This window comes from Eschrichtius robustus, chromosome 15 (assembly GCF_028021215.1).
Source record: "Eschrichtius robustus isolate mEscRob2 chromosome 15, mEscRob2.pri, whole genome shotgun sequence".
Taxonomy (NCBI): Eukaryota; Metazoa; Chordata; class Mammalia; order Artiodactyla; family Eschrichtiidae; genus Eschrichtius; species Eschrichtius robustus.
The window spans coordinates 80,534,918-80,561,328 of NC_090838.1; the positions used below are offsets into that span (position 1 = coordinate 80,534,918).

At 46.3% G+C, this 26,411-nt stretch overlaps 1 protein-coding gene across 1 annotated transcript in view; it reads right to left on the reverse strand.

Annotated features, from left to right (window-relative positions):
* The window catches only part of TRABD2A (TraB domain containing 2A), a 56,479-nt gene extending 32,719 nt beyond the window's left edge, over nucleotides 1-23,760 (reverse strand). Inside the window, 3 exon segments of the mRNA XM_068564370.1 lie at nucleotides 14,644-14,946; nucleotides 14,948-15,205; nucleotides 23,482-23,760. Of these exon segments, the coding sequence (XP_068420471.1) occupies nucleotides 14,644-14,946; nucleotides 14,948-15,205; nucleotides 23,482-23,589 (669 nt within the window). The 5' untranslated portion in view covers nucleotides 23,590-23,760.
* Nucleotides 23,761-26,411: the final 2,651 nt, after the last annotated feature.

Consider the following 26,411-nt stretch of genomic DNA (forward strand, 5'->3'; position numbering starts at 1 on the left):
CTTAGGAAATTTATTCTAGAAGAAAGAGGCTGTAGGTCTGTTTGGGCCATTATTGACATTACTCGATGGGAATCATACTTGTTCTGACCATGACCATAAATATGAATTTTCTTTAAAAGTTACTCAAGCTCAATCAGAGCAACGAGCTAAATTTCAGTCAAAGAATATAACCTCCTTCAGTTATGGGATGGATTTATATGGCTAACACCAGGCTGTGATCATTTAAGTCTAAAAGCCCCCTTATGTTGGGAACAATTAAACCATACTGAGGCTAATCAAACTAATAACACTAGGAAATTGGGCTGGTGCTGGTATGGAACAGATTGGGCAGGCAACTGGGAATATAGCACCTAATGGAAATTCTTGGCTTAAATTCTTACTTTTGGCCCTATTAATGCTACTAGCTATATTACTTATATTCTACCTATTTTACAAGATCGTTGTTTCTTGCATTACAAAATGTGTCACTGAGCCTCCAATAAAAGTGATGACTAGGAAACTTGAAACAATTGACCCAATATATAGTTCTATATGAGATCAATGATTATAATAGTGTAACTCTAGATATGGGAGGAAGCAACAAGAGGGAATCTTTCCTGGACCATAACAGACTAGTAAGACAGGTGGTCCAGAGACTTTTGGCTACTGTTAACAGGGCCTAGTCCAGTAATAGCACATTGAGTGGCCTACCAACAAAGTCCCGGCCTGACCTAGGAATGAGCATTCCTAGCACTGTGGTACAAAATAGTCAGGAAATGTCTTCCAAACCTAGGTTAAATTTATGATCATGAGGGGGCACTGCCAACTAAACAATGTCACTAGCCATCTGGCTCTACAAGGACTGAGTCATTAGCCACTGCAATTGTTGACCTTTAACATAGCCTGACCTCAAGGAAGAGATCAGGAATGAGGCACTCTGTGCTCTGGGAAAACTGGCAGAACAGGCCTTCAGACAGATATTTTTTAGGAGAAAATTTTTGCAAACCTGGATTCTTGCATCCTCCCATTGTTAGAAAAGCACTAAAATCATTAACAGAGACCTTGTGACCAGCAGCAGCCTTCTTACCAAAATGTGTGTTTGGTCAAATGTACCCCCATCGTCAAAATCACATATATACTGACTGCTCCCCGTTCCTCTTGGCAGCAGTTCCTCAGAGCTATCAGAGAGGCTGCCTCCCAAGCTATAGTCCTCAGGAAGTCCCCACATAAAACTGAAACTCACAGCTCTCACATTGTGTGTGTTTATTCCAGCCAACACTTCTACAGTCCAACCTGCCTCTGGCCTTTCTCTTATTTTGCATTTTCTCCAACATCAGCAATCATGGTAGGTTTTCCTTTACACAACAATCTAGATGATGCTCACGATCAAGTCCGCACAGAGAACAACTCTACATGGCAGCTATCCCCCTCCCCAGCTGTCTCACTCCCTAGATCCCAGGTGTCTCACTCCTGCTGGCCCAGGGTCCAGGGCTAACACAACTGAAGCTCTCAGCCAAGAGGCTAACTACCTCTGACACCCCTGCAGAAGTGACCCGTGTCTCGGCCCCATCCAGCCCACACTCAGCTGCCAGGTGAATGTCCTGCAACTCTGCTCATATTTATACTCTCACTTCCCCTGGAAAACACCAGTGTTGCCCCCCTGCCCTCAGAGCATGCAGTGATTTCCCTACCTCACACTCATTCTCCAGCCTCATCACACCTCACCCCTGCACAGCCCAGCCCACCACCATTCCGCCAGCACAGCGTGCTTTTGGCCAGGTTCGCCTGCACTGCTGGCCCATCTGAAATATCTCCCTCTGTTTCCTCTGCCTGTGTAAATCCTAGCTTTCCCTTGAAAATCAGCTCAAATTCTAATATGCTTATTAAAGTAAGCTGGATAACAATTAGAAAGTAATACTGTTATACCTTTCCCCCATCAATCACATTCTTTGGCAGTCATGTCACCACAGTGGCTGCAGAAAGTGGGCCTCCTCCAGCAGAGGCCACATCGAGAGCCCACCCCACCTGCAGTGGGTCACTTCAACTGCCAGCAGCAGGGGGCCTGGAAGGCACCTTCATTTTCAGGCTCTTCAGTCTACACGGTGCCCTCAAGGTTCAGGGCTGGTTTGGAGAGAAGCTATAAAACTGCACCACAGAACTGGAAACCACTCCTAGAAAGGAAGGGAAGGCCTCCCTAGGGCACCCCACAGCCTATGAGCACACACCTCACAGGCCCCATGAGGTGTGTCTCACTTGCACTGCTGCTGACCCTGGAGCCACCACCAGGAAGCTGGGAGAGGCACCCTGCCATCACTGTGCAACCAGCCTCCCTGCCCTGGTGGCAGGAAAGAAGTTACTCTCGGAGGATTAACAGGGGAAGAAGTCAGGGAAAAGACAGAAACAAATCAGCAGAGTCAATGCTGTGGTTTCGGTTGTTTAAGACAGCGTGGCCAGACAGAGTGATGAGAAAACAACGATCTTCAGAAAGTACCTTCCAATTAGGAAATATCACCTGTGCAAGGCACTGTGCTAGACTCTTTTTAAAAAAAAGAAAAAAGTTAAATCAAGATCCTTGCTCTCTAGGAGCTTCCATGCTAGTTTGGGAGCTGAAATAAACAAACACATGGAAAGTTAGACACCAATCTAAGAATTAAATAAACATAAAGAGCCACTACAAGGCAGCAAAAGAACAGCTGCCCAGTGGGGATATGGCAACAGATGCTCTTAATTGGGGAGAAAAAGGAGACTTTGGCAACCTGAGGTAACTCCCAGAGCCAATACAAGGACGAGGACCAGAATGGTGACCAAGAATAGAGACCAAGGGTTCTCAAACTCGAGTGTGCATCAAATCACCTGGAAGGCTGGTTAGACCAAACATTGCCAAGTCCCACCCCACAGTCTCTAATTCAGGAAGTCTGGCGTGTGGCCCAAAACTGTGCATTCCTAACAATTCCAAGGTGGTGCTGATGCAGCCGGTGCAGCACACACTTTGAGAACATTCTGCATCGGAAGTAGGAAATGGGTGCCCTAATGACTGATCCAGCTCACAGCTAAATCTTATTAGTATTACACAAGGGGTTCACTTTTTTTTAGGTACTTACCAACATTTAAAAACCAGGGCATTTCCCAGAAAAACCCAGACTTCTGACTTCTCTTTTAAAACAAAAATAGAAAAGTCTGGAAATTGGATGAAGGTGGTCAAAAAGAACAAACTTCCAGTTATAAGATAAATAAGTACTTAGAGATGTAACAGGCAACACGATGACTGCAGTGCACATTTCTGTGTGCTGTAGATGAAAGTTCGTAAGAGAGTCCATCCTAAGAGTTCTCATCACAAGGGAAAAAAACATTTTTTTCTTTGTCCTTTTTTGTTATTATCTATAGGAGATGATGGATGTTAACTAAACTTATCGTGGTAATCATTTCACAACCTATCATTATACTGTACCTTAAACTTACATGGTGCTGTATGTCAATTATATCTCACTAAAATGGGAAAAAAGAATAAATTATATAATATACTTCCAAGTTATGAATTTAAAAAATGGGAAGGTCTGGCCACACTGGGTGCACATTTCTACATGGCCAGCAATCGACTAGGACCAAGCAGCCACTGTTCTCTTCACTTGGCATATTCATGCCACAGATGCCACAATTCATGTCACTCCCCACTCCCAACACAGGCCAGTTTCATGCATGCCTGTTGCCTACCCAGCCCCTGTGATCCATGATCTACATAAGCACCTTTAATAACCATATGGGATTCAACAACCTGGAGAGACCATAATTTAACAAGTTCCTAGTGGCTGGGCCCATAGTTTGCATCAATCACACTGCAATTAATAACAACCAACATACATCTGTGTCATTTGCTCAATCATTTCATGGGATAAATTCATAGAAGTTGGATTGCTGGGTCAATTTGATACACAGTAGACCCGCAAAAAGGTTAAAGATACCATTTAAAATCAATTATAACACAAAATGAGAAAAATCAGCTAGCTAGATGACACTCTCTTTTCCTCCCCCCCCCCCTTACCCTGCACCATACAGCATGTGGGATCTTAGTTCCCTTACCAGGAATCAAACCCGCACCCCCTGCATTGGAAGCACAGAGTCTTAACCACTGGACCGCCAGGGAAGTTCCTAGATGGCACTCTTTTCTAGTTGGTCATTTTAAATTAACCAGTGGCAATTCTTACATCTCCTTCCATTTTGGCTCCACCCTAAGCCCTCTAATATCATAAATATTAACATCCAGTTAAACTTGCCATTTTATTCCATAACTTCTGCCACCTAAAGTTCTGTGACAACATCCTTTAGTGACAGCCTCAAAAACCACTTTGCTACAATAGAATCAGCCACACTGCAAGTGCCTACAGTGTACTCAGAGCTGCTGGAACCCCCCTCGCCTCTCCCCATGGCACACACAGGTTTTCACCATGAGGTGGATACCTACAATGAGACACCTTTGAAATGATGCCAAAATCTGCCCCACACCACCCAAACTCTGCAACTTTACCCTGGGTCCTTATTATGGGCTGAAACGTGTCCCCCCCAAAATTCATGCTGAAGACCTAACCCCCAGTACCTCGGAATGTGACTATATTTGGAGAAGGGTCTTTAAAGAGGTAAGTTAAAATGAGGTCACTAGGGTAGGCTCTAATTCAATATGACTGGTGCCCTTATAAGAAAAAGAAATTAGATGCACCCCAATGTTCATTGCAGCACTGTTTACAATAGCCAAGACATGGAAGCAACCTAAAGGGCCAACGACAGATGAATGGATAAAGAAGATGTGGTACGTATATACAATGGAATATTACTCAGCCATTAAAAAGAATGAAATAATGCCATTTGCAGCAACATGGGTGGACCTAGAGATTATCATACTAAGTGAAGGAAGTCAGACAGAGAAAGACAAATATCACATAATATTGCTTATATGTGGAATCTAAAGAAAATGATACAAATGAACTTATTTACAAACCAGGAACAGACTCACAGACTTAGTGAACAAACTTATGGTTACCAGGGGGGAAGGGTTGGGGGGAGGGATAGATTGGGAGTTTGGGATTGACATGTACACACAGCTATATTTAAAACAGGTAACCAACAAGGATCTACTGTATAGCACAGGGAAAGCTGCTCAACATTCTGTAATAACCTAAATGGGAAAAGAATTTGAAAAAGAATAGATACATATATATGTATAACTGAATCACTTTGCTGTTCACCTGAAACTAACACAACATTGTTAATCAACTATGCTCCAATATAAAATAAAAATTTTAAAAAACGAACAAGAAATTAGGACACAGACACACACAGAGGGAAGCCCATATGAAGACACAGGGAGAAGACGTCCATCTACAAGCCAAGGAGAGAGGCCCTCAGAAGAAACCAACCCTGCTGATGCCTTGATCCCAGACTTTCAGCAGTCTCTAGAATTGTGAGAAAATTAATTTCCGTTGCTTAAGTCACCCAGTCTGTGGCACTTTGTAATGCCAGCCCCAGCAAACTAATACAGCCCCTTATGTCCACTGAAGGTGTTTAACAGCGATTCCCACCTCATGCCCGAGGGAATAGACCAGAAAAGCAAGATGAAAACTCCAGTCTTGCGCTATCACACAAGATTGACCCTTTACTGATCTTCCCCTCTTCTGCATATTCCTTCTCTCTCTCATTGCCCACTGTTCGTCTTTTCTCTCTTCCAGGCACTGGCACCTAGATTCTGAACTGTCACACCCCAAAGCAGAGCAGGGAAAGGGGGAGCGGGAGGGCTGGGTGAGGTAGAGAAGGTGTGAGGTGGGAAGGGGAGGGCCAGAATCGGAGCCCGAAAGGAGGGGCTGACAAGGGGGAGTGGGGGAGAGAGGCACAGCCAAGTATCAGGACTCTGAGCTTGGGTTCAGTCACAAATTGTCTCAGATGTCTACCAACACTTTCTCTCTGCCCAGCACTAGGTTTGCGGGGCCATCCAGAAGGGGTTTTTCACCCTACAGCATCTCAACATCACTTCTGGACCTGAGGGGAAGTCAGAGATATCAGCAGTCCTGTTGGACAGCAGCCAGCCTATGACCATAACGAATGCGGACAAGGCTGCCTAGTCACAGACAGCACAGGGCATCCCCAGAGCTGGCCTCTCCCTGAGAAGTCACTCAGCAGTTCCCTCACTGCTGATATTCTGCTAGGTGATAAGCAACCTCACCTACCCAGACTCCCCTGGAGAGCAGAGGCTGGTAGGAGCCCCGTCAGGGAAGGCAGGAATAGGGTAACTCCACATTTCGTGATTCCAGGCCCCTGCTGAAGCTGGCGCCGGAGCCCTGCTTGCTCCCCTTTAAGCTCTGAGTGGCTGTGAATAGAAAGGGAAGGGCCTCAAGGAAGAGAGTGGGGAGGGAGGATGTCAGGGAAGCATTAGGAGGGAGAGGGGAAAACAGAGATGCCATAATGCCCATGGTGTGACATGATACAGCATCCACCTCCAGGGTCCAGGACAGCCCCCCTGCTCCAACCCTAGGCCACAGAGCACCTCCACCTGCAGAGTCCTCACCTGGCTCCTTGCAGCGTCCTGGGTAACAGCTGCCCCAGTCCCACCCGGATACTTCCTCTTCCCCTTGCCCCTTTCCACCAAGCCAGGCAGACTCTGCCTCACCTAATCCTGCTCGGCAGGTGGATTCTTTGGAGGAGGAACAGACAGCACTCCTCCCCCTCCTAAAGAGACACGCTGGGTGTTATTCTTAAAGTCTAGCGTGTTGTGGAGCTGATCCACCAAGAGCTGGCTGCCGGGGTTTCAGAGGAGCTCTCTACTCCCAGCCTGGTGCACCAGGATAGGACGCAGGGACGTGGGGCCAAAATGCAGCATCCCTTGAAGTGCTTCTCTTACGACCCCAAAGGCGGCCAAGCAGGGTCAGATCCAGCTGAGGTCAGAACCCCAGATCCCACATGTGGGATCCATGCATGTGTACAAAAAAACCTATCTTTTTTAAGTTTGCTTTAGACTTTAGAGGGGCCGCCCAGAGCCAGGGGAAGGCAGGATCAACAACTGCTTTGTCTTTGAATCCCAAAAGTGAGAAACAGCATGCCCAGCCCATGCTGAGTGCTTAAGAAATGTGTCCAAATAAAGACTAGCGGTAAAAGGAAAGATGACTCCCGAGCAGGCCTGTGCCCAGGTGGAAACACAGAGCTGAGTCTGTGGCGTCTGAACATCACAGCCAGCCACAGGGACACAGTCGATTCAATTTTCCATTTCTGGTCAAAAAATAAGAAATTAAGGGGATGGCCAAGGTGAAGACATGCTGTGGAAGACCCCGCTGGGGGAGCTAGTGGCCCAGCCCAGACCTCCAATTTCTGAAGACTGTGCCCACCTACAACGCCTGGGTTGATGCTCTAGGTGAAAGCAGGGACAGGTTAATTCAAGGACGAGATGTCCCAGCTCCTGGGGCATTTACAGTAACTGCAGCACTTCGCCCCGCTCTGTATAAGAACACAAAAATATTACATGGCAATGTTGGGAAAGAATGTTAAAAAGCAAAAGAATGCGGTACAAGCAAAAAGATTGGATTTAATGTGAATTTTAAGATGTCGGTCTATATCTACACAGCCGTCAGAAACGCTGTAATCAACTTTTGCAAGTAATCAGCACACATTCATGTTGTATCCCGGTTCAGCCAAGGTATCCACAAGTTCACTGGTTTCCCGTTGCTCTTTCCAAGCTCTGCCCACTGAAATCAGACTTTCACACGTCCTGCTTGGCTGACACATTAGCCAACAACCACTAGTGAGCACCTCCCACGTGCCAGACACCACGTTAGGAGCTGGGGTACAAGGACCAAGAGACGGTAGTCCAGCTTTGGAGGGGCCTGCCCCTTTGGGAGAGGCAGTCTTCAGGTCTCCTGCAGAGGCTGCCACGGGGACACTGAGAGGACAGCAGAGGGTCATCTCTGGACTTAGGAGGCCTTCACAGAGGACACAAGCCAAATCAGCCGTCGGCCAGAGGGACAGCATAGGGAGGGTTCCCAGCAGAGGGGACAGTGGGTGCCTACACTGAGCTCACATGCCTCCTTCACTAGGCTAGGAAGGATGTTCTCTTTTCTTTTTTTTTTTTTTTTGGCTTCCCCAACCAGGGATCGAACCCAGGCCCTCGGCAGGGAAAGCGCAGAGTCCTAACCACTGGAACATCAGAGAATTCTCGGAAGGATGTTCTTGTTCACAAGCAAATCTGCCCATATTTTAGGAAGCAGTTCCCTTTCAGAGATTTCACGTAGTTTTTTCCAGTTCCTTATTTTAAACCAAACCCATCAAGGAAAGGTAAAATGTCAAGATCTCCATCTTTTTTAATTAAAGTATAATTGATTTACAATGTTGTGTTAGTTTTAGGCATACAGCGAAGTGATTTAGTTACACATACATATCTATATATTCTTCTTTAGATTCTTTTCCATTATAGATTATTACAAGATATTGAATATAGTTCCCTGTGCTATACAGTAGGTCCTTGTTGTTTATTTTATATACAGTAATGTGTATCTGCTTATCCCAAGATCCCAATTTATCCCCTCCCTCCTTCCCCCTTTGGGAACTGTAAGTTTGTTTTCTATGTCTGTGAGTCTGTTTCTGTTTTGTAAATAATTTCATTTGTATCAAGATCTCCATCTTCAAGCACATTCCATCTCAATTATGGAAAATGTGGTCAGTCTCAAAGATATGATCACTTGCTTTTTATTGGAATTTATGACTAGGGAGCAGCAGGAACTCCCTCAGCAAATCAGACTGTAAATCTGGGCAGGTGGCAGCACTCAGCGGCAGAACTAGATTAGAAAACGGGAGACCAGGGGGCCAGGCCAGCCCTGCACAGTCTCACTGAGACCCCAGGCCATCCACCAGGGTCACTCCAACAGGAAACTGTCCCCTGCGGCTTCTGCTTGCTGACCCACCCTCACTTTTGCCGTGGCCTCTGGGAACAGAGACCTGCCAGCCTCACAGGGTTGTTCTTAAAATCCAACATACTGATGGGAGAAGATGCAGAGAGCCCTGCAAAGTACAAAACAAGGCACCGTGCGGTATTCCTGCAGTCAGCCTCCCCTGGGCCTGGCAGGTCCATCTCCTTCTCAAAGGATCTGACCCTCCTTCCTCAGGAAGCTTTCTTAGGCTGGCCAGCACCTCCCAACCTCCCACTCCTCTGACCTTCACCACCAATAGCCAAGGACGGAGAGATGGGGTATCCTTCTAGGAATTCACCCTGCCTCGCCAGCCAGACCACAATCTCCTGGGGGCAGGGGCTGCCTCCCTGACTCCACCCTGCCCTGGACCTTTCCAGTGCTCCACCCTAGAATCAGTTGTTTCTTCTATTAAGTGACTGACCCACCTAAAGAAAACTTGCTCCAAAGAAGAAAGATCCCCGTCTTCCCCAACACCCCAAAACTGTGACTCAGGAAAAGGACTTTTTCATAAGACCTGCAAGTATGTCCCCTGGACAAAACCACTGTTTAAGGCTTCACTTTGTGGGAAAAAAGGGGGGGGGGTGCTTTTCAGCCAATAGAGTGAGTTATTAGGGTCCTGGGGTAAAGAGGGCGGGAGCCGGTAGTGACACCTACTGCTGGACCGTACAGAAGAGTGACAGCTGACAGGGCAAATATGATATATGTTAGTGCCATCTATTGGCAAGAGTAAACAATAACAAAGGAATGATTCTTGGCTGACAGCAAGGGCACTGCTATGTTTGCACAGGACTTTTACATCCAACTAACTGCGTCTTAGGATACTGGAAGTCTGGAGATGAGTCCTTGCACGTGGAAAGCAGAGGGCAACCCCAGACCTGTGGGCTGCATTCGTATTAGCTCTCAGATCCCAAGACTCAGACCGCAAACCCAAGTATGACTGGGTCCCAAGGACAGACCCCAATGCCAAGGGGACTGGGGCTGTCTCAAATTCCCACCTCATCCCACCCTGACATCCAGTCCTTCGCTGGGGAAGCAGGCAGGAGAATCCTGTGGTTGGACAGTCATTCCAGTCAGCTCCCCAGAGGAAGCCAGGCAGCGCACCATGTCTGGATGCCTGGTGGTGCATGACCATGGAAATGGGATTTAGAAAGATCACTTCTCTAAGGAACCCGAAATCTTTAATGGGAGCCCACCTATGCAGAAGGGGAGGGAATTGAGGTGTGACCCATGGCTGAGCTCATGTGCTTTCTTCACATAGGGAATGGCAATGCTGCCAGAAGTATCAAGCAGGCACGAACTTTGGATGAAAAAAATCAGGAGTCATAACCTGACTCCATCCTGCAGGATAAGGGTGGTGTCTGCCCTGAGATGGCAAGATCAAATCCATGGACAGGAAGTAGGCATTCTTCCTCTGATGCCAAATCAAAATAACCAAAGGGAACAATGAGTTCTCAGATAGTAGAGAGAAGAGGTGAAGGGGAAGAGAGAAGGGAGAAAAATAATGGAATCATGAGGGACCTAGAACAGAGGGAGACTTTCTGTTCCCTTTCCAGGCAGAGTTACAGACTCCTTCAATCCCTTACCCCCCATAAAAGCTTACTGAGCATCTACTATGTGCCAACACAGCACTAAGTCCTAGGAAAACAGTGATGAGTCCTGCCCTTGAGAAGCTAGTTAGCTGTACTATAAAGACTTCAGGTTCGGGAGTTCCCTGGCAGTCCAGTGGTTAAGACTCCACGCTTCCACTGCAGAGGGCACGGGTTCGATCCCCAGTCAGGGAACTAAGATCCCACACGTGGCATGGCGCAGCCAAAAAAAAGAAGACTTCAGGTTCTAGGGAGCAACAGCCAGATTACACCTTATCTTTTTATGTAGCACCAAACTCAATAGGAATTCAATGGGTGTGCTGACTAAATGAATACAGGAATGGGTGGCTAGGAGGGTAACTCTTGATGAGCTCACACCCTGGTCCTTGAAGTTTAGGACCAGCTGGGCAGGGATGGTTTAATACTGAGAAATCTACAGATAGAGGTCAAACAAAGAAAGCCATAAGATTAAGACATCACTGAAAGTTGCTAAGAGAGTAAATCTTAAAAGTTCCCATCACAAGAAAAAAAATTTAGTAACTATGGATGGTCATGGATGTCAACTAGACTTATTGTGGTGGTCATTTCTCAATACATACAAATATCAAGTCATTATGTTGTACATCTGAAACTAATATAATGTTATATGTCAATTATATCTCAATTTTTTCAAAAAAATCACGACAGATCATAACAGAAGCAAGAAAAAAGATCTTGATGAAACTCAACAACTGCTTCTGATAAAAGTCCCAGCAAAACAGAAATTCAAGTATGTTTCATTCACATCATAAATACTAATCAACTAGCAGCACCATGTTTAATGGTGAACTATCAAAAGCTTTCTCATTCAAGTTAGGGAAAGGAAGGGTGCCTGATCTTCCCACTACTACTTAATGCTGTTTTAGGCATCCTAGCCAACACATTAGGGCAAGAAAAAGAAATGAGACACACTGGGGAAAGATGGACACAAAATAGTTATTTATCCATGATATGTCTGAACACTAAGAAAACAAGAGACTCAACTAGCATTGTTAGCATACAAGATTTCAATTAAGTGGTTAAATTAATATATAAAAATCAGTAACCAGCTGGAAAATATGAGAAAAGAGTCTTTACACCAACAAAGTTTATATTAAAAACAATGAATAAACTTATGAATTGAGCAAAATCTAGATCAAGAACACTATAAAATAAAAAAGAGGACTAAACTGAATGGAAAGGATAACATGCTCCTGGATTACAGGACTTAATGTGAGGAAAAGTCTCAGTTCTTCCCAAATTGATCTAGAAATTAACAAAAGCTTAATCAAAATGGTTTTAAGAATCATTAAGGAAAGCAACATCATTATCCATTTTTTAATATAGCATAAAGTGAATGAATGTCATATTGACACAGAAATAGGCAAACAGTACAATGAAACAAAATGGAAAGTCCAGAAACAGAGAGAGAGAGAGAGTGTGTGTGTGTGTGTGTGTGTGTGTGTGATGGTGATATGCTAAAAACAAAGACCATCTAAATCAATGGAGAGAAGCTGACCCAGGCCAGTTCCACCAGAAGGGGCAGCCATAGCCGTTTAGAGTCCCCAGAGACGGGCCCTGACCGGGCACGTGGGCAGAAAAAAAAAAAAAAAAGGAAGAAGAACTACAGAAAGGATTGCTACAGAACAAAGAGGAAGGAACCAACCACCCCTCAAATGAGCAGAAAACAGGGGCCCTAGGGAATGAGTTAGGTTTCGTCTTTTATCAAAATGAGTACAAATGATCTTGCTTACCGAGAAAGGAGACTCCATCAACCAACACCCTAAAACTCGGATGGAATTCTACAATTCTACACAGCAATGAGAACGGTCCATGGACAACTATACATAGCAACATGAATGAATCACAAAGGTAATGCTGAGGGAAAGAAGCCAAGCACCAAAGAAGCATACTGGATGACTGCATTTATGTGACGTTCTAGAAATGTCAAACTAATTTATGCTCAAAGATTTTCAGGACAGTGCCGATCCTTGGGGTGGGGATGGGGGTAGGACTGAAGGGCTTCTGGGGAGCTGGAGCTGTTCTGTTTCCTGCCCTGGGTATGGGGCACATGGCCTGTGTTTGTGAAAATTCATCAGGTGCAATTTTCTATAGAGTTATGCTGCGATGAAAACTTTACACTAACTTTCTGAGGTGATGGAAATGTTCAACGTCTTGATCTCGTAGTGGGAATATGCATATGCTAAAATGCACTGAGCTGACACTTAGGTTGTGAGGTGGGGAGGGGAGGGATGGACTGGGAGTTTGGGGTTAGTATATGCAAACAATTACATACAGAATGGACGGACAACAAGGTCCTACTGTACAGCACAGGGAAATATTTTCAATGTCCTGGGATAAACCATAATGGAAAAGAATAAAAAAGAAGGTGTATGTGTATACCTGAGTCACTTTGCTGTACAGCAGAAATTAACACATTGTAAATCAACTATACTTCAATTAAAAAAGGTTTTAGGGCTTCCCTGGTGGCGCAGTGGTTGAGAATCTGCCTGCCAATGCAGGGGACACGGGTTCGAGCCCTGGTCTGGGAGGATCCCACATGCCGCGGAGCAACTAGGCCCGTGAGCCACAATTGCTGAGCCTGCGCGTCTGGAGCCTGTGCTCCGCAACGGGAGAGGCCGCGATAATGAGAGGCCCACGCACCGTGATGAAGAGTGGCCCCCACTTGCCACAACTAGAGAAGGCCCTCACGCACAAATGAAGACCCAACACAGCCATAAATAAATAAAGTACTTAAAAAAAAAAATTTATCCTTCAGATATTTAAAAAAAAAAAAAAAGGTTTTATAAGAAATTTAGTTTGTAAATATTAAATACCTATATGATCCTTAAGAATGTCACGAAATCAACATGACACCCTAGTGTATAACTATACTATAACTACAGTGTTTAAAATATCTCATAAATGTATCACCTTAAGAGATAATACACACATGCATGCAAAGATATCTTGCTCAAGCTAGTATTTTACTTCCAAGCCTTTGTCTCCCAGCAACTGGAAGTATGAAAGAAGGCTTTGGCTCAGTTAAAAATGCTCACAAATTTCAAATCTGTAAGGTCAAAATCAATGAGCCTTTAAATCAAAGCACTTTTCTTTTTCAAAACATTTGCATTAAATGCAGACATTGAAAAAGTTAGAATATTGGCTTTGCACGTTTCCAAAACAATGCAAGAAAACTCCCCTAGGTGACCAACAAAATTAGCGGTTCCCTATCTTATCTATAAATCTCAACATGCCAAACAAATACTATATTTTAGCATCTGAGTATTTATTAATATTATAGAATTTTAGCAAGGTAAATTCCCTAAAAATTTCATTATCAATTCAGGAACGGCATTTTTATGCCGTTGAGTGTTCTTAAACCTTTAAATAACAATCCAATTTCAAGATCTGCTAAGGCCTGGATGACTGGATTTTATTCTGCGCACCAACATCCCAAGCCAATCACTGAGACTATCTGCAAAACAAGAATACTTATTTCATGTTGCAAAATTCCCACTGGCCCCTAGAGGTATCTAAGTCACTTTAAAACATCAACAGCAACAAGAAACTTCACTGAAATAATGGCACTTTAATAAAGTATTTCTTGTCTTATGAGAAGTGAAGAACTTCTTGAAAATCAACCTAAATTCTAATGCCCTGGGGTAGGATCTCTAAACGATGGGTACAGGACCATAACTCTGCCTTAGAAAGGAATGTCCTGGGACGCGTGTCCTGAAGAGGGACAGCAATGATCTCAAAGGGACTGATGTTACCTGAAACAGCCACGGCCTGGTATCATTTGTGATCCAGGCCACACCCCGTGACAGCCAGTCTGGCCTTCACTTTCCTAAACAACGACCTGAATTAAAATGAGTAACAAAAGCATGCAAAACTTGCTGGGATGACAAGAAAAAAACAAGTTTTCTTTCTTGATAATACACAGATAAGTGACAAAAGTGACTGACAGGCTTATTTTTTCATCCGTAGAATAAACTTCTTGAGCAAAGACAATTGTTAGGTCAACTGTGCTTCTGGCCTATTTCCTGTAGTCTTGTAATTCAATAGGTTCAGCCACACAATCAACTGCCACCAAGTCCTACATGCAAAGAGGGTCTTACCTGTGAGAAGTTCAGCCCATTCAACGGATGGCACTGCTCTTCCACCTTCTCCACTGCCCCCGTCTGTTTCCTCAGCCACTCAGCCTCCTGGGCAAGGTACAGGTCTAAGACGGGCACCCCACGGGACTTGATGTCCACTTCAGTCAGGGAGTTGACCATGAGCATCACCCAGACGGGCCTCTTCCGCTCCCAGTTGCCCGCGATGGCATTGAACAGGTAGTCTGCGTAGAGACCCTTACCATGCTGGTCAGGCGTCATCCACGAGGGCATCATGAGCTTGACGTACTCAAGGTGGCGCTTTAAGGTGGCAGTAAATGTCCCTGGGGAGCACGTCCTGGAGGTTCTCACCTCGTGGCAGCATCTGACAGCTGGTGAGGGCCGAGATAGTGGAAGGGTCCGTGAGGTCCAGCTCAAAGTACACAATGCTGCTTTGCCGAAAAGCCTCCTTGGAATTGTCTGGGATGAAGTCCCAAACCCGGGTGTACGGGACATGGGTCGTGCCAAAGAAGTAAGACGGCGGGTCTCGCTTTATGGTCCACAAGAAGGAATTCAACTCACTTTGCTAAAAGGAAAAGAGACAACATCAAGGCATGATATGGAGGGACAGGAACCTGAGAGGTAAATTAGAGAGACAAGTCACCCTGCAGGAGAAAAATGATCAAAATAGAGCTAAGACTTCTTTTGAGTCCAGGCGGATTCACCTACCAGGAGCAGGAGTTCTCAAAGCAGACTGAATTTCAGCATCCCTTCCCTTTTCTCATCACAATGTTGATTAAAGATGAGAAAGCATTTTTTTGTTTGTTTGTTTGTTTGTTTGTTTGTTTATACTGCAGGTTCTTATTAGTCATCAATTTTATACAAATCAGTGTATACATGTCAATCCCAATCGCCCAATTCAGCACACCACCATCCCCACCCCACCGCAGTTTTCCCTCCTTGTTTAAATTTGGTATTAGTTAATAATTAAGAATATTCGTCCTATCATGCTATTGAAGTATTCTTTTATTTTCATTTTAAATTAATTTGATTAGGAATGAGCACTAAATTTGATCAAACTATATTATAGCATCTTTTTTTTTTACATCTGATAAAATACAGCAATAAATTTCTTCATATTGCAAAAAAAAAAAAAAAAAAGATGAGAAAGCAATACAATCACCAGCTTTGAGTTTGCCCCATGCCTGCTCTAGCACCTGGACAGGAGTTAAAGAGGGGATTCTCAAGGGACTGCAAGGACGCACCTGGCACAGGTAAGGGACACCTGAGGAGCCCACTGTTACCTCCCAGGCACACCTGGTGGTTTCTACTTCTTCAGACCTCAAATTCAACAACCCCAAAGGCAGAGTCTCTCAACTCTGGCTGCACATTTGGAATCACCTACAAAGCTTCTAGAAGTCCGATATCTGGGTCTCATCCCAGATCAATCACATTGGGATCTCTGGAGGTGAGATAAGAGGTGATATTTTTAAAGCTTCCCTGGTGACTCCAATGCGCAGCCAAGGTTGACTCCACAGTCCTAAGAAGCCCCTGATTGCACAGTTTGCCCCTGTCCCTTTAGGACATGCATTGTCCTGCATTTCTCTCTTACAAAAGCCTTCTGGTTCAACAGCAGAGAACTGGATGGTTCCACGATCTCTCCCAACAATTTTATAGGCTGAGCAGTGGTTACATCCTGAGGCCAAGCCACTTTGCCCTTTGGCCCTGAGTGTCTCTCAGTCTCAAGAGCGGGCATTTATGAAACATCTGTTTATTAAGAGCTACTGTACAAAGAAGTGCACAGGGCAGCCCTCAAGGAGTTCAAGCGTAAAGGTCAGATATACGCATGGGCCCTACTCTCTTCAGCCTGCTGTTCTCCACCTGTCCCCCAGTCACCTTCACAAAAACACCATGGGACCACTCAGAGGAGAGCAGAGGCAGGGAAACACGTGGGCTGGGGTGACATAACAGCAGGGGGAGGTCAGGGGCCAACAAGCCCACAACTCTCCACAAAGGACATTGGCTAAGCAGCCTCAGCAGTGCTGGCCACAGGGGAACAGGCCTGGTGCCCCAGAAGGGACTTTTCCAAAGAAACTAGAAATCCTGATGTTAAATAAAATCTTCCAATTGGGAAATGAGACCTCAATTTTCTCAAAACACCATGCACACCAGACGGAGCTTATCTCATTAGCCTCCAGCCTGTGACCTTGTTTTTTAAAGTATTCAAATCATAGTTCTGCTCACACACCCAGCTTTTCAAGAATGCACAAATTATGCTCAATTCTGCTTCTGTCTCAGCCACCCCACTGAGATTTTTTTTTTTTTTTTTTTTTTTGCCGTGCTACATGGCTTGCGGGATCTTAGTTCCCCAACCAGGGATGGAACTCAGGTGGTGAAAGTCAGATAATAACCCCTAGCATAAGTAATGGTAATAAACAAATCAGACAAGTAAAAGTTAAATGACTGAACAAATGAGAGAAAGAATACATTTTTTTAATAATTTTTAAAACCTGTTAACGGTTGAATTAGTATTAAGAGATGAATGGTGTACAGGGTCTGCAGCCAGTCCTCAGGCATCCTCTTAGGGAGTAATGGGAGTCCCCAGGGTTATTTAAATACTACTTCAAAAAGCCACTTGGAAACTGTAGTCTACCGAAAAATGGTTGCCAAAGGCTAATTAAGCAATCAAATGTCTCACTGTTGGTTAGAATTAGATCAAGCTGGTAGAAAAACACTGGTTAGACAGTAATCAAAAGCTGAGGTTGACAGTTTCGGCTTTGGTTAATTTTAAATGGGTAACAGAATAATTACCTTTAAATGCAACTGGTTTGCTAGAGGTGGGCTTCCAAGCATAGGTTTAGTTTGTTTCATTTTAGTGGGAAGAGTTGGTGATCAAAGGGGTCCTGGATGATGATATGATTGGAGACCACTGACCTATACATCTGGTCACACAAGTTCCACACAATCTACCAAAGGACTTCTACACAGTTTCCAACTGGAGACATGGCAAATAGTTGAAATATTATTATTAAACACATGGGCACCTGATTCATTGTCATCTATCAGGAGACCATGATAGTAAACAAATATATTCCAAGAAAAACCAAACCCATACTGCAGGATCATAGTGTGGGGTTGGTGGGGAGTGGTGAGGGGGTGTTTCATTTTGGTTTGGTTTTGGTTTGTTTTCACCCAACACACTTAATGTCCCTAATGTCCCATCCTACCTCAAAACGCCTACACTTCTCTTCAGGAACAAAGTCTGTTCAATTACATGTATCCATTCTTAGTTTCTTATTTATTTTATTGTCGTCTTTTCAACCAGTATGAGTCTAGAAATAGGGTTGTTGTGTGATCTTTTCACTGAAAACTGCTCAGGTTTTTTTTATATATAATATTTTTCTAAGAACATTTCTTGGTTGATGATTTTTTTTTTAATATTTATTTATTTGGCTGTACCAGGTCTTAGTTGCAGCTCGCAGGCTCCTTAGTTTCGGCTCGATGGCTCCTTAGTTGTGGCATGCGAACTCTTAGCTGTGGCATGCATGTGGGATCTAGTTCCCTGACCAGGGATTGAACCCGGGCCCCCTGCATTGAGAGCGTGGAGTCTTAACCACTGCGCCACCAGGGAAGTGTCTGCTCAGGTTTTTTAAAAAACAGTACTCATGTTCTGGCATCTAGCCATGCACTGACAGTAATGATGCTGAAAGCAGCTGGCTGATATTGACTGTTCGCTGTGTGCCAGGCACCATCCAAGCGTAGCACATGGATGGTTCTGCTGCATTTGTTCAACACTCATTTCTTTCCCAACTATCAATGCTGTGCCCACCAAGTGCCAGGCACAGCTCTAGGCATGAGGCACTAGGAATACAGCAGTGAATGAAGTATGGGTCTCTGCCTCCGGTATGTTAATGGTAACTGCTGAGGAGAACACAGAAGCAGAAGGGGAACAGGAAGTACTGGTGGAGGAGGGATGTTGTCTTAAATAGGGTGACCAGGGAAGTCCCTGAATGTCCAGTAGGTCATTTAAGCCTTGCCGTGAAGGAGGTAAGAGGTCAAAGTACAGGACTATCTGGGAGAAGAGCAATCCCTCCAAGAGGAGGCACCAGCAAGTGCAAAGACCCTGGGGCAGAAAGGCCCTCAATGTGTTGGAGGAGCAGGAAAGAGGCCAGCATGACTGCAGCTGGACGGCTCAAGAGGCAGGCAGGAGGCAAAGGTCAGAGAGGTCAACAAGGCCTGGCCGCACAGGGCCCCCGAGCTCCTGGAAGGGTGGAGGCTTTTATGCTGAGTAGGATGGAAGCTGGTGCAGGTTTTTAATGAGAGAAGTGAAACGAGCTGAGTTAATGTGTTGACAGGATCACTCTGGCAGCTGTGATGAACAGACTACTGAGAGATGAGGGCAGATGAAAGAAGGTCAGTTAGGAAGTTACTGAAATGACCCAAGTGAGAGAACAGAGCAGTAGTGACAGACTTGATGAGAAGTGATCAGAGATGAGATTCTGGCTGTATTCTGGAAGCAAGAGCCAACAGGATTTGCTGATGAATCGGTTAATTAAAAGGATGAAGTTACCATCACCCCAGATGGAGAAGATGGGGTGGAACAGGATTCGAGAGAAGGTCAGAAGTTCGGTGCTGGTCCTGTTGAGTTGAAATGTCAAGCAGACATCCAAGTGGGGAGGTCGAGTGGCTAGGCGGATGCATGAGTCTGGAGTCTGGGAGAGATCTGGGCCCTAGATGAAAATCTGGGTGTTGTCATCATTTCGATGTTATTTAAAGCCATAGGACTAGATGAGATCTCCAAGGGACTAAGTGCAAACAGGAGAGAATGGGTCTAGAAATGGTCCAACCTTGTGAAGTCAAGGGAAAGAAGAGAAGCCAGAAAAAGAGAAGTGGCCAGCGAGGTAGCAGGGAAAATCAGAAGAGCAGGAAGCGCACTGAAGGAAGAGCTTCGGGGAGGAGACAGTAAGCCAGTGGGTTGGGTGTGGTTGAGGGACTAAATAAGTCGAGGATTTGGACAACTAATCTCTGGATAGAGCGACACGGAGGTCACTGGCGACCCAGACAAGAACGGCTTTGGTGGCATGGTGTGGGTGACCGCCTGCGCGGTGCCCACATAGGCGAGATGGGGAAGAGAGGAAGAGGGAGGATACACACCTAAGTAAGACACTGGCTGTTTCCAGACGGAGACACCGAGGCCTTGAGAGGTTTATTATGCTACCGAAGGTCTCATAGCTGCTAAGTAGTGGATCCAGGATTTGAAGCCAGGCAGGCTGGCCCCTGAGCCCCAGGTTTTAAACACCGTATCAGGCGACCTTAGCATGCAACAGACATCCCTCGCGATTCAGACTTACATCTTTTTCAATTCGTACTCTGCTAGGTGCACCATCACTCGGGAGGACCACCTGACTCCACATCTAGAGAGGCTCTGTCCAGCTCCCCATCTTGGGCCTCAATGACCTACCCAGATGAACCCACACTGACATCTTTAACTCCTCAGAGGGCCATCCTTTCCCGTTCTCTCTTTTCGGGATAACACAGCTTGGGGGGTGGGGGGCTTTTCCACTTTTTTTTTTTTTTTAAGCCAGGGGTTTTATTTTTTTTTTTTTTTTTTTAATTTCTAGAAGTGTTGAATCAGCTTACATTGCTATCAGCAATATAAAGTTTTATTGCAACATTTACAAAAAAGTATATACATATATATAGTAATAAATATTTATGGGATCTCTTTGCCTACCACTCTTTTTTTTTTTTTTTTTTCCACACACACACACTGTATTTTATTTTTACAAGAGATAAATAGACTGAAGCCAGGGGTTTTAAAGTGGTTTTAAAGAAATGATCCTTATCTTGTGGAGCTTCTTCAATACATGGAGTTCTGTTCTGACCCAGGAGGGCACCCTGTCTCCCACTCTGGCTACTGACACCTCTCTACCTGGCCCTTCTGAAAGGCGAGTCTTCAGGGCTTCTGATCAGGGAGCTCTTACCTTGCCTTTGCCCACAGGTGAGCCCCTAGGCTGCTGCACTGGTCTTAGGGGTGCAGCTGCCCCTGCCTCACACCGACACCCTCAGGGGAAGGGCTATTGGTCTCCATAAAAGAAAAACAAAATGGCTCTACCACCCCCCTTTCACTGTAATTGTGGCCCTTACATGCTACTAGAGGGAGCCATGTATCTTAACATTCTGATGATTTCAAAGGAAAAAAAAAACTTAACACCATGAACAGGTTTCTTTTAAAAGAAAAAGACATGTCCCTGGATGACAGAGACGCACGAAGTTCTGCGGACTGAATCACCTCACTGGAGATTTTAACACACGTGTAATCCATACAATGAAACAAAGTAGCACAATGACAGCTTGTGTAAAGTGGGCTAAATCCCTAAGCCACGGGCCCCCTCAGCTCTTCCCATCCAGCTCCTGGACCTGAGATAACTGCTCTTTTCCAAGAGGACCCTTCAGCAGACCAGCTGGAATGATATTAAAGTAAGTTGGCTTTAGTTTGCCCTTTTCATTCGACAAATATTTATTTAGCATCTACTATGGCCAGGCACTCTTGTATGCGCTGGGGATGCAGCAGCAAACAAAAATTCCTACGCTTATGAAGATTGGGGTGGGGGGGGGCAATAAACAAACATTTTTACCAGATGATGGTTAAGTGCTACACAGGAAAATAAAGTCGGAAAAGCAGATAGGAGGGCGGGGTGGCCGGGGAATTGGGGGGTGACATAATCTTTAATAGGTAATCGGGAAGGGTCTCATAGAGAGAATTTGAGCAAAGCCCAGATGGAAGTATGGGAGCAAGCATGTGGATATCTGGGTGAAGAAACAGCAAATGTGAAAGGACGCTAGCAGGAATGGTAGAACACTCCAGAATTGTGTTTGAGTGTTGATAAGGAACAGACTCAACCTGTGTGTTGCTCTGGGTAAAGCCTGCCTTGTCTGTGGCGGACTTTGGCTCAGACCTCTCTAATGATTAACGAAAGTTGAAAACCAAGCCAGCTATCAAGCCACAGTCCTTCCAGAAAGCTACAGGAAGCTGCCACACTGGATGGGAGGCTGGATTCCAGAGCCTCACTCTACAATCTCAACACCTCAACCCCCTGGGGGACCCACCCACAGTGCCCTCTACAGCCTGCAGGTCAAGTAGACAGCCCTGCCACTGACTGACCTTCTGACCTCCACACAGGACAAGGCAGTTTGCCCACAGAATAGAACATTGATTCTCAAAGTGTGGTCCAGGGACTTGTGAATGTCCCCAAGTCCCTTTCAAGCAGTCTGTAAGATCAGAGCTATTTTCATAATAATACAAAGATATTTTCCTCTTTCATTCTCTCACAAGTGTACAAACAGAATTTTCTAGAGGCTACAAGTCTCTAGATAACATCACCCTTCGACAGTCAATGGCATGTGTGCTTGTGTATTCTTGTATTTTATTAATATTTCTGTTAACCCACACAAGTGTTTTACTATGAGACCAAAAAGTATGCGAACTGACAGAACAAAAGACCCATGAAGACAGATTCAACAGAAGGGAGAAACAGAGACCTTATCAAGACTCACTCGATAATATTATTACGAGTTGGTAATAGATTCGCAAAACTGCAAGGCACTCTGCTTTCATATGGAAGGATGGACTTCTGCCTTGTATAACAAGCCCGCAGCTGCCACACCGCAGCAGAGTTTGGAACGATCCCTGGTGAGGATTTCCCTCTTCGGCCTCCGCGCGTCCGCAGCCCTGGGCGCCCTAGAACACAGTGCAGCTTCCCGGGCAGCCCTGTGCGCCAGGAACGGCTCAGTGAGGTCACCTTCTCCCTTGCTGTGGTTAAGACAATGAATAAAATCACGGAGGGAAGTGGACGCGGCCCCGGATGCTGCGCAGGTGTCACCGAAGGTGGGCAGACCCCTGAACTCCGGCACCCGGCGTCCGAGGGCGCTCAGTCTACGATCACCCTCCCCAGCGCCAGGGATCCACAGAGCTTGGACCCACCGATGCAAGCTCGCAAAAGTCAACTTCCACGGAACTCAGAAGAGAGGGACTTCAGACCTGCAGAAAATTCCGAGCTTAGGAAAATTGATCAGGAAATGGAAATGCTCTTCTCGAAAGAGGTTCAGCCCCGGAGACGCCAGACCTGCCGGGTTTCCGTTCGGCTTCTGTTCCTATAGGGCTGGGTGGACACGGGCAGGTCACTGGGGCTCTCTCACCTCGGCTCCCCTCACCCCAAAACGCTGATGCGAAGATCTAAGGAGGCGCCGGATGCGTGAACGCTGGGCTGTCAGACCTGGTCTCTCTCTCCACGAACGCGCTCTGTAACCTGGAGCACAAAAGTCCCTCTCTGAGCCTCAGTTTCCCACATCAGTAAAACAAGGGGGGTGGCTTCAGCTCCCCCCCCATTCCTCCTAACTCGGGTACTGAATAGACGAAAGTTAAATCAAGCAGCTGCTGGGGGCTATTACCATTGCGAAACGAGCAGAAATGAAACGCTAGGGACGAGCAGGCAGAACAAACTTCGAAGTAAATGTGCCCAAGTCCCGGGCCCACTGGGTCTTCGCGGATTCGTCCCTCAAACGCCAGCGAAGCAGGCTGGCGAGACCCGGGAGACCCGGCCCGGGACTCCCTTCGGCTGACGAATGGCGAGGGCTAGGGGACAGGGTCTCGTGTGGCCGGAGTTCTGCGACCCCACCGGAAAGGGGAACCCGGGGGCTCGGCGGGAAGCGCGAGCTAGGAGGCGCCGCCGTGCAAGGTGGGAGCCGGGCCCGCTGAGTCGGCTCGGGGCCCAAGAGCACGGGGCTCAATGCGGTTGGGAAGGTAACCACCCCCAGGAGGTGCCGGGAGGCCGCCGCGCCCGCGCCCGCTGCGCGCCTTACTTGGGGCTTGAGCTTGCAGTTGGCGGGGGCGGGCGCGCCGCGCGGAGGGGCTGCGCTCGCGGGCAGGAGGCGGAGGGTCGGCAGCAGGAACCAGCTCCAGGGACTCATCCTCCTCTCGGTGGCTCCGAGGCCTGGGGCGCAGAGGGAAGGAGGGACCCAACAGTGGCCTCCCGACTCGGCTAGCAGGCGGCCGCGGGGCTGCGTACTCGCCCGGCGCCTGCCATGGCGCGCCGGACTCGAGGGCCCGGGGGCGCTCGCCCACTTCCCCGCGCCTCTCGCCGGCTCTCTCAGCGGTTAGCGGGACCGCCTCCGGGCGGGGCTCACCCGCAAGCCCGGAGGCGGCGGCCACGTGAGGCCGAACCCCGACCCCGCCCAACCCCTCCGCCGCCCGTCTGCCCCGCGCAGAGGCAGCCGCGGGATCCCCGGCCCCGGTCCTCCCGCCCAAACCCTGCCCCGGCCGCCGGCCACCCCGTGAGCCGGCCAGAAGGGAAAAGTGAGGCTCCAGGACTGTCTTCTAAATTCAACCGAAAATCGTACTAGCTCCTGCCCTTACTTCTGCGTTCACGCTGCCAATTCTGAGGGTGGCTCTTGATGGAAAGAAATAGACCAAAGAAATAAATGAAAGGCTATTTTTAAAGGCAAGTTCATGTAAACAAAGGCAATCGCAGGGAAGTTTTGTCTGTGAAAGAGGGAACTAGTCAGTGTGTGCATTCAGTTAAAACCCGGAACCACGAAAGCCGGCAGTCCATTAAGTAAGTGCCCTCTTAAGGGATTTGGGAGAGTAATAGGAAGGATTAACAGCGAACTCGAAGGATTACTGCAAAGATTAAATGAGGACATTTAGGACGCACATAATAGGTCTGCAAAAAGTGGTCGCTCTCTTTCCGCTCTCAACTCCCCAAGGGGTTTTTTACAGCAGTGACCCTTCAGGAAGAAAAAGTTATAAAAGCAACTGGGTGTGCTCGGCCTCTCCCACCTCCCACCCAAGGCCTGGGTGCACTCCACCACCTCCCTTTATAGCCCAGACTCCCGCCCGATTAACTTCTGAGTGGTGTTTAACGGAGCATTCGTAGGCAGGGTATCTTAATTGTTTTAAGTCCCCGTCCATTTTGGGGATCTGATGTAAACTTTGGAGGATCTCGGGGAGGGGGGGGCGGGGGCGGCGATTTGCTCACAGTGGGAGGAGGAGTTTTCTGAGCCTCTGGTGCCCATCAGCAGTACTTCCAGTTAAGAACCCCAGGTTTTTAAACGGCAAGTTTTTCAAGCTTTCATTCAGGTTTTCCAGATTTGTGTGTGTGTGTGTGTGTGTGTGTGTGTGTGTGTGTGTGTGAGAGAGAGAGAGAGAGAGAGCGAGAGAGAGAGAGAGGGAGGGAGGGAGGGAGAGACAGGAGGGAGAGGGGGAGAGAGGGAGAGGCGGATTGAGAGAGAGATCTCAAACTTTTCCGTGTTCTAAATTCGAGTGAGGATTTGCTTTCTGGAGTTGACTCTCTCTCCTGTCTTGAAATGACTGCTTCGTTTCAGCCCGGCGGCAATCATTGGTCCCCAGCCGACCCAGAAGGCAGCCTGTCCGGGTTTTCAAGGTGCCAGCGCTGCCACCTACTGGCAAAAGAAGTTCTCTCTGGTTGTGAGATACAAGCATCAAGAACTCAAAAGGAAGTAATTACCTATTATTTCATACTCTTTCCCCCACTCCAAATGAATTCTCATCCAATCAGCTGTGGCTAGGGGGAAGAGGGGGAGGAATAATGTGTCAGAAAACATGACTGACCTTGTTAGTCTTCTTACTCTTTTCTGTTCCTTTGATTTCTACTCTTACCTTTATTATTTCCTTCCTTCTACTTTGGATTTACTTTGCTCTTCTTTTTCTAGCTTCTTAAGGTGGAACCTTAGATCACTGACTTTTAAACTTTCTTCTTTTCTAATATAAATATTTACAACTATAAATTTCCCTCAAAGCACTGCTTTAGCTGCATCACACAGATTTTGAAAAGATTTATTTTCATTATCATTCTGTTGGGAGTACTTTCTAATTTCCCTGGTGATTTTTTTTTCTTTGAACATGGATAACTTAGCAGTATGTTACTTGACTTCCAAGTTATGGATTTTTCCTAGATATTTTGTTGTTATTGATTTCTAATCTAGCTCCATTATAATTATACTCTATATAATTTCAAATATTTTAAATTTGCTGGGATTTATTTCAAGGCCCAGAATATAGTCAGACGCTGAGTTTGAAATGTCTAGTATATGGATAACTTTGTTTGGTTCTAACATTTTTTAGGTGGACCTTCCTGCCTTAGTCAGACCCATCATTAAGGAAGATTTATTCTATAAGACACTCAGTGTCCAAACATTCAGTAGAATCACATCTACCCTACATACACTGTCCCCTATCACTCCAGGGCGCTTCCCCAGACCTGGTGACAGGCAGGTGGGCATGGCCTGGTCCTCACTTGTCTTCTAAAGACATCTAGGCTGAAAGTCTTCCTTGCTTCCCTTTCATGGTCAGAAAGGAGATGCTAAAGGCCCCTGTAGACTCCTCTCTGCCTATCCACAGAGTTTCTGTATCAGGTTCAACTCCCCCACTTGAGTATTGTTCTTGGTCCATACCTCTCACATCCCACTGCCAAAGACTTGGATGTTTCTAATCCTTTCCCTCCTCCTTCTGTTTCTCCTTCATGTACAGTTGATACCCCAGAAACCCTCCTTCTGTCCACCTACTCTTAATTTCTTTCTTTGTGCCCCTACCAATGGCTTCCTGAATGTACACCAACCTGTGAGTCTTGGTCCCTTCATAGCAGTCACCTGAGGAAATTATGCCCTGGATATCTTTTTGCTCTTTCCCCAAAATCAGATCTTTCCTCAAAAGCAAAGCTTTCAGGATACACAGAGGATTTGCTGTGGCTTCTGCTGCACCTCTGTGCCTTTGC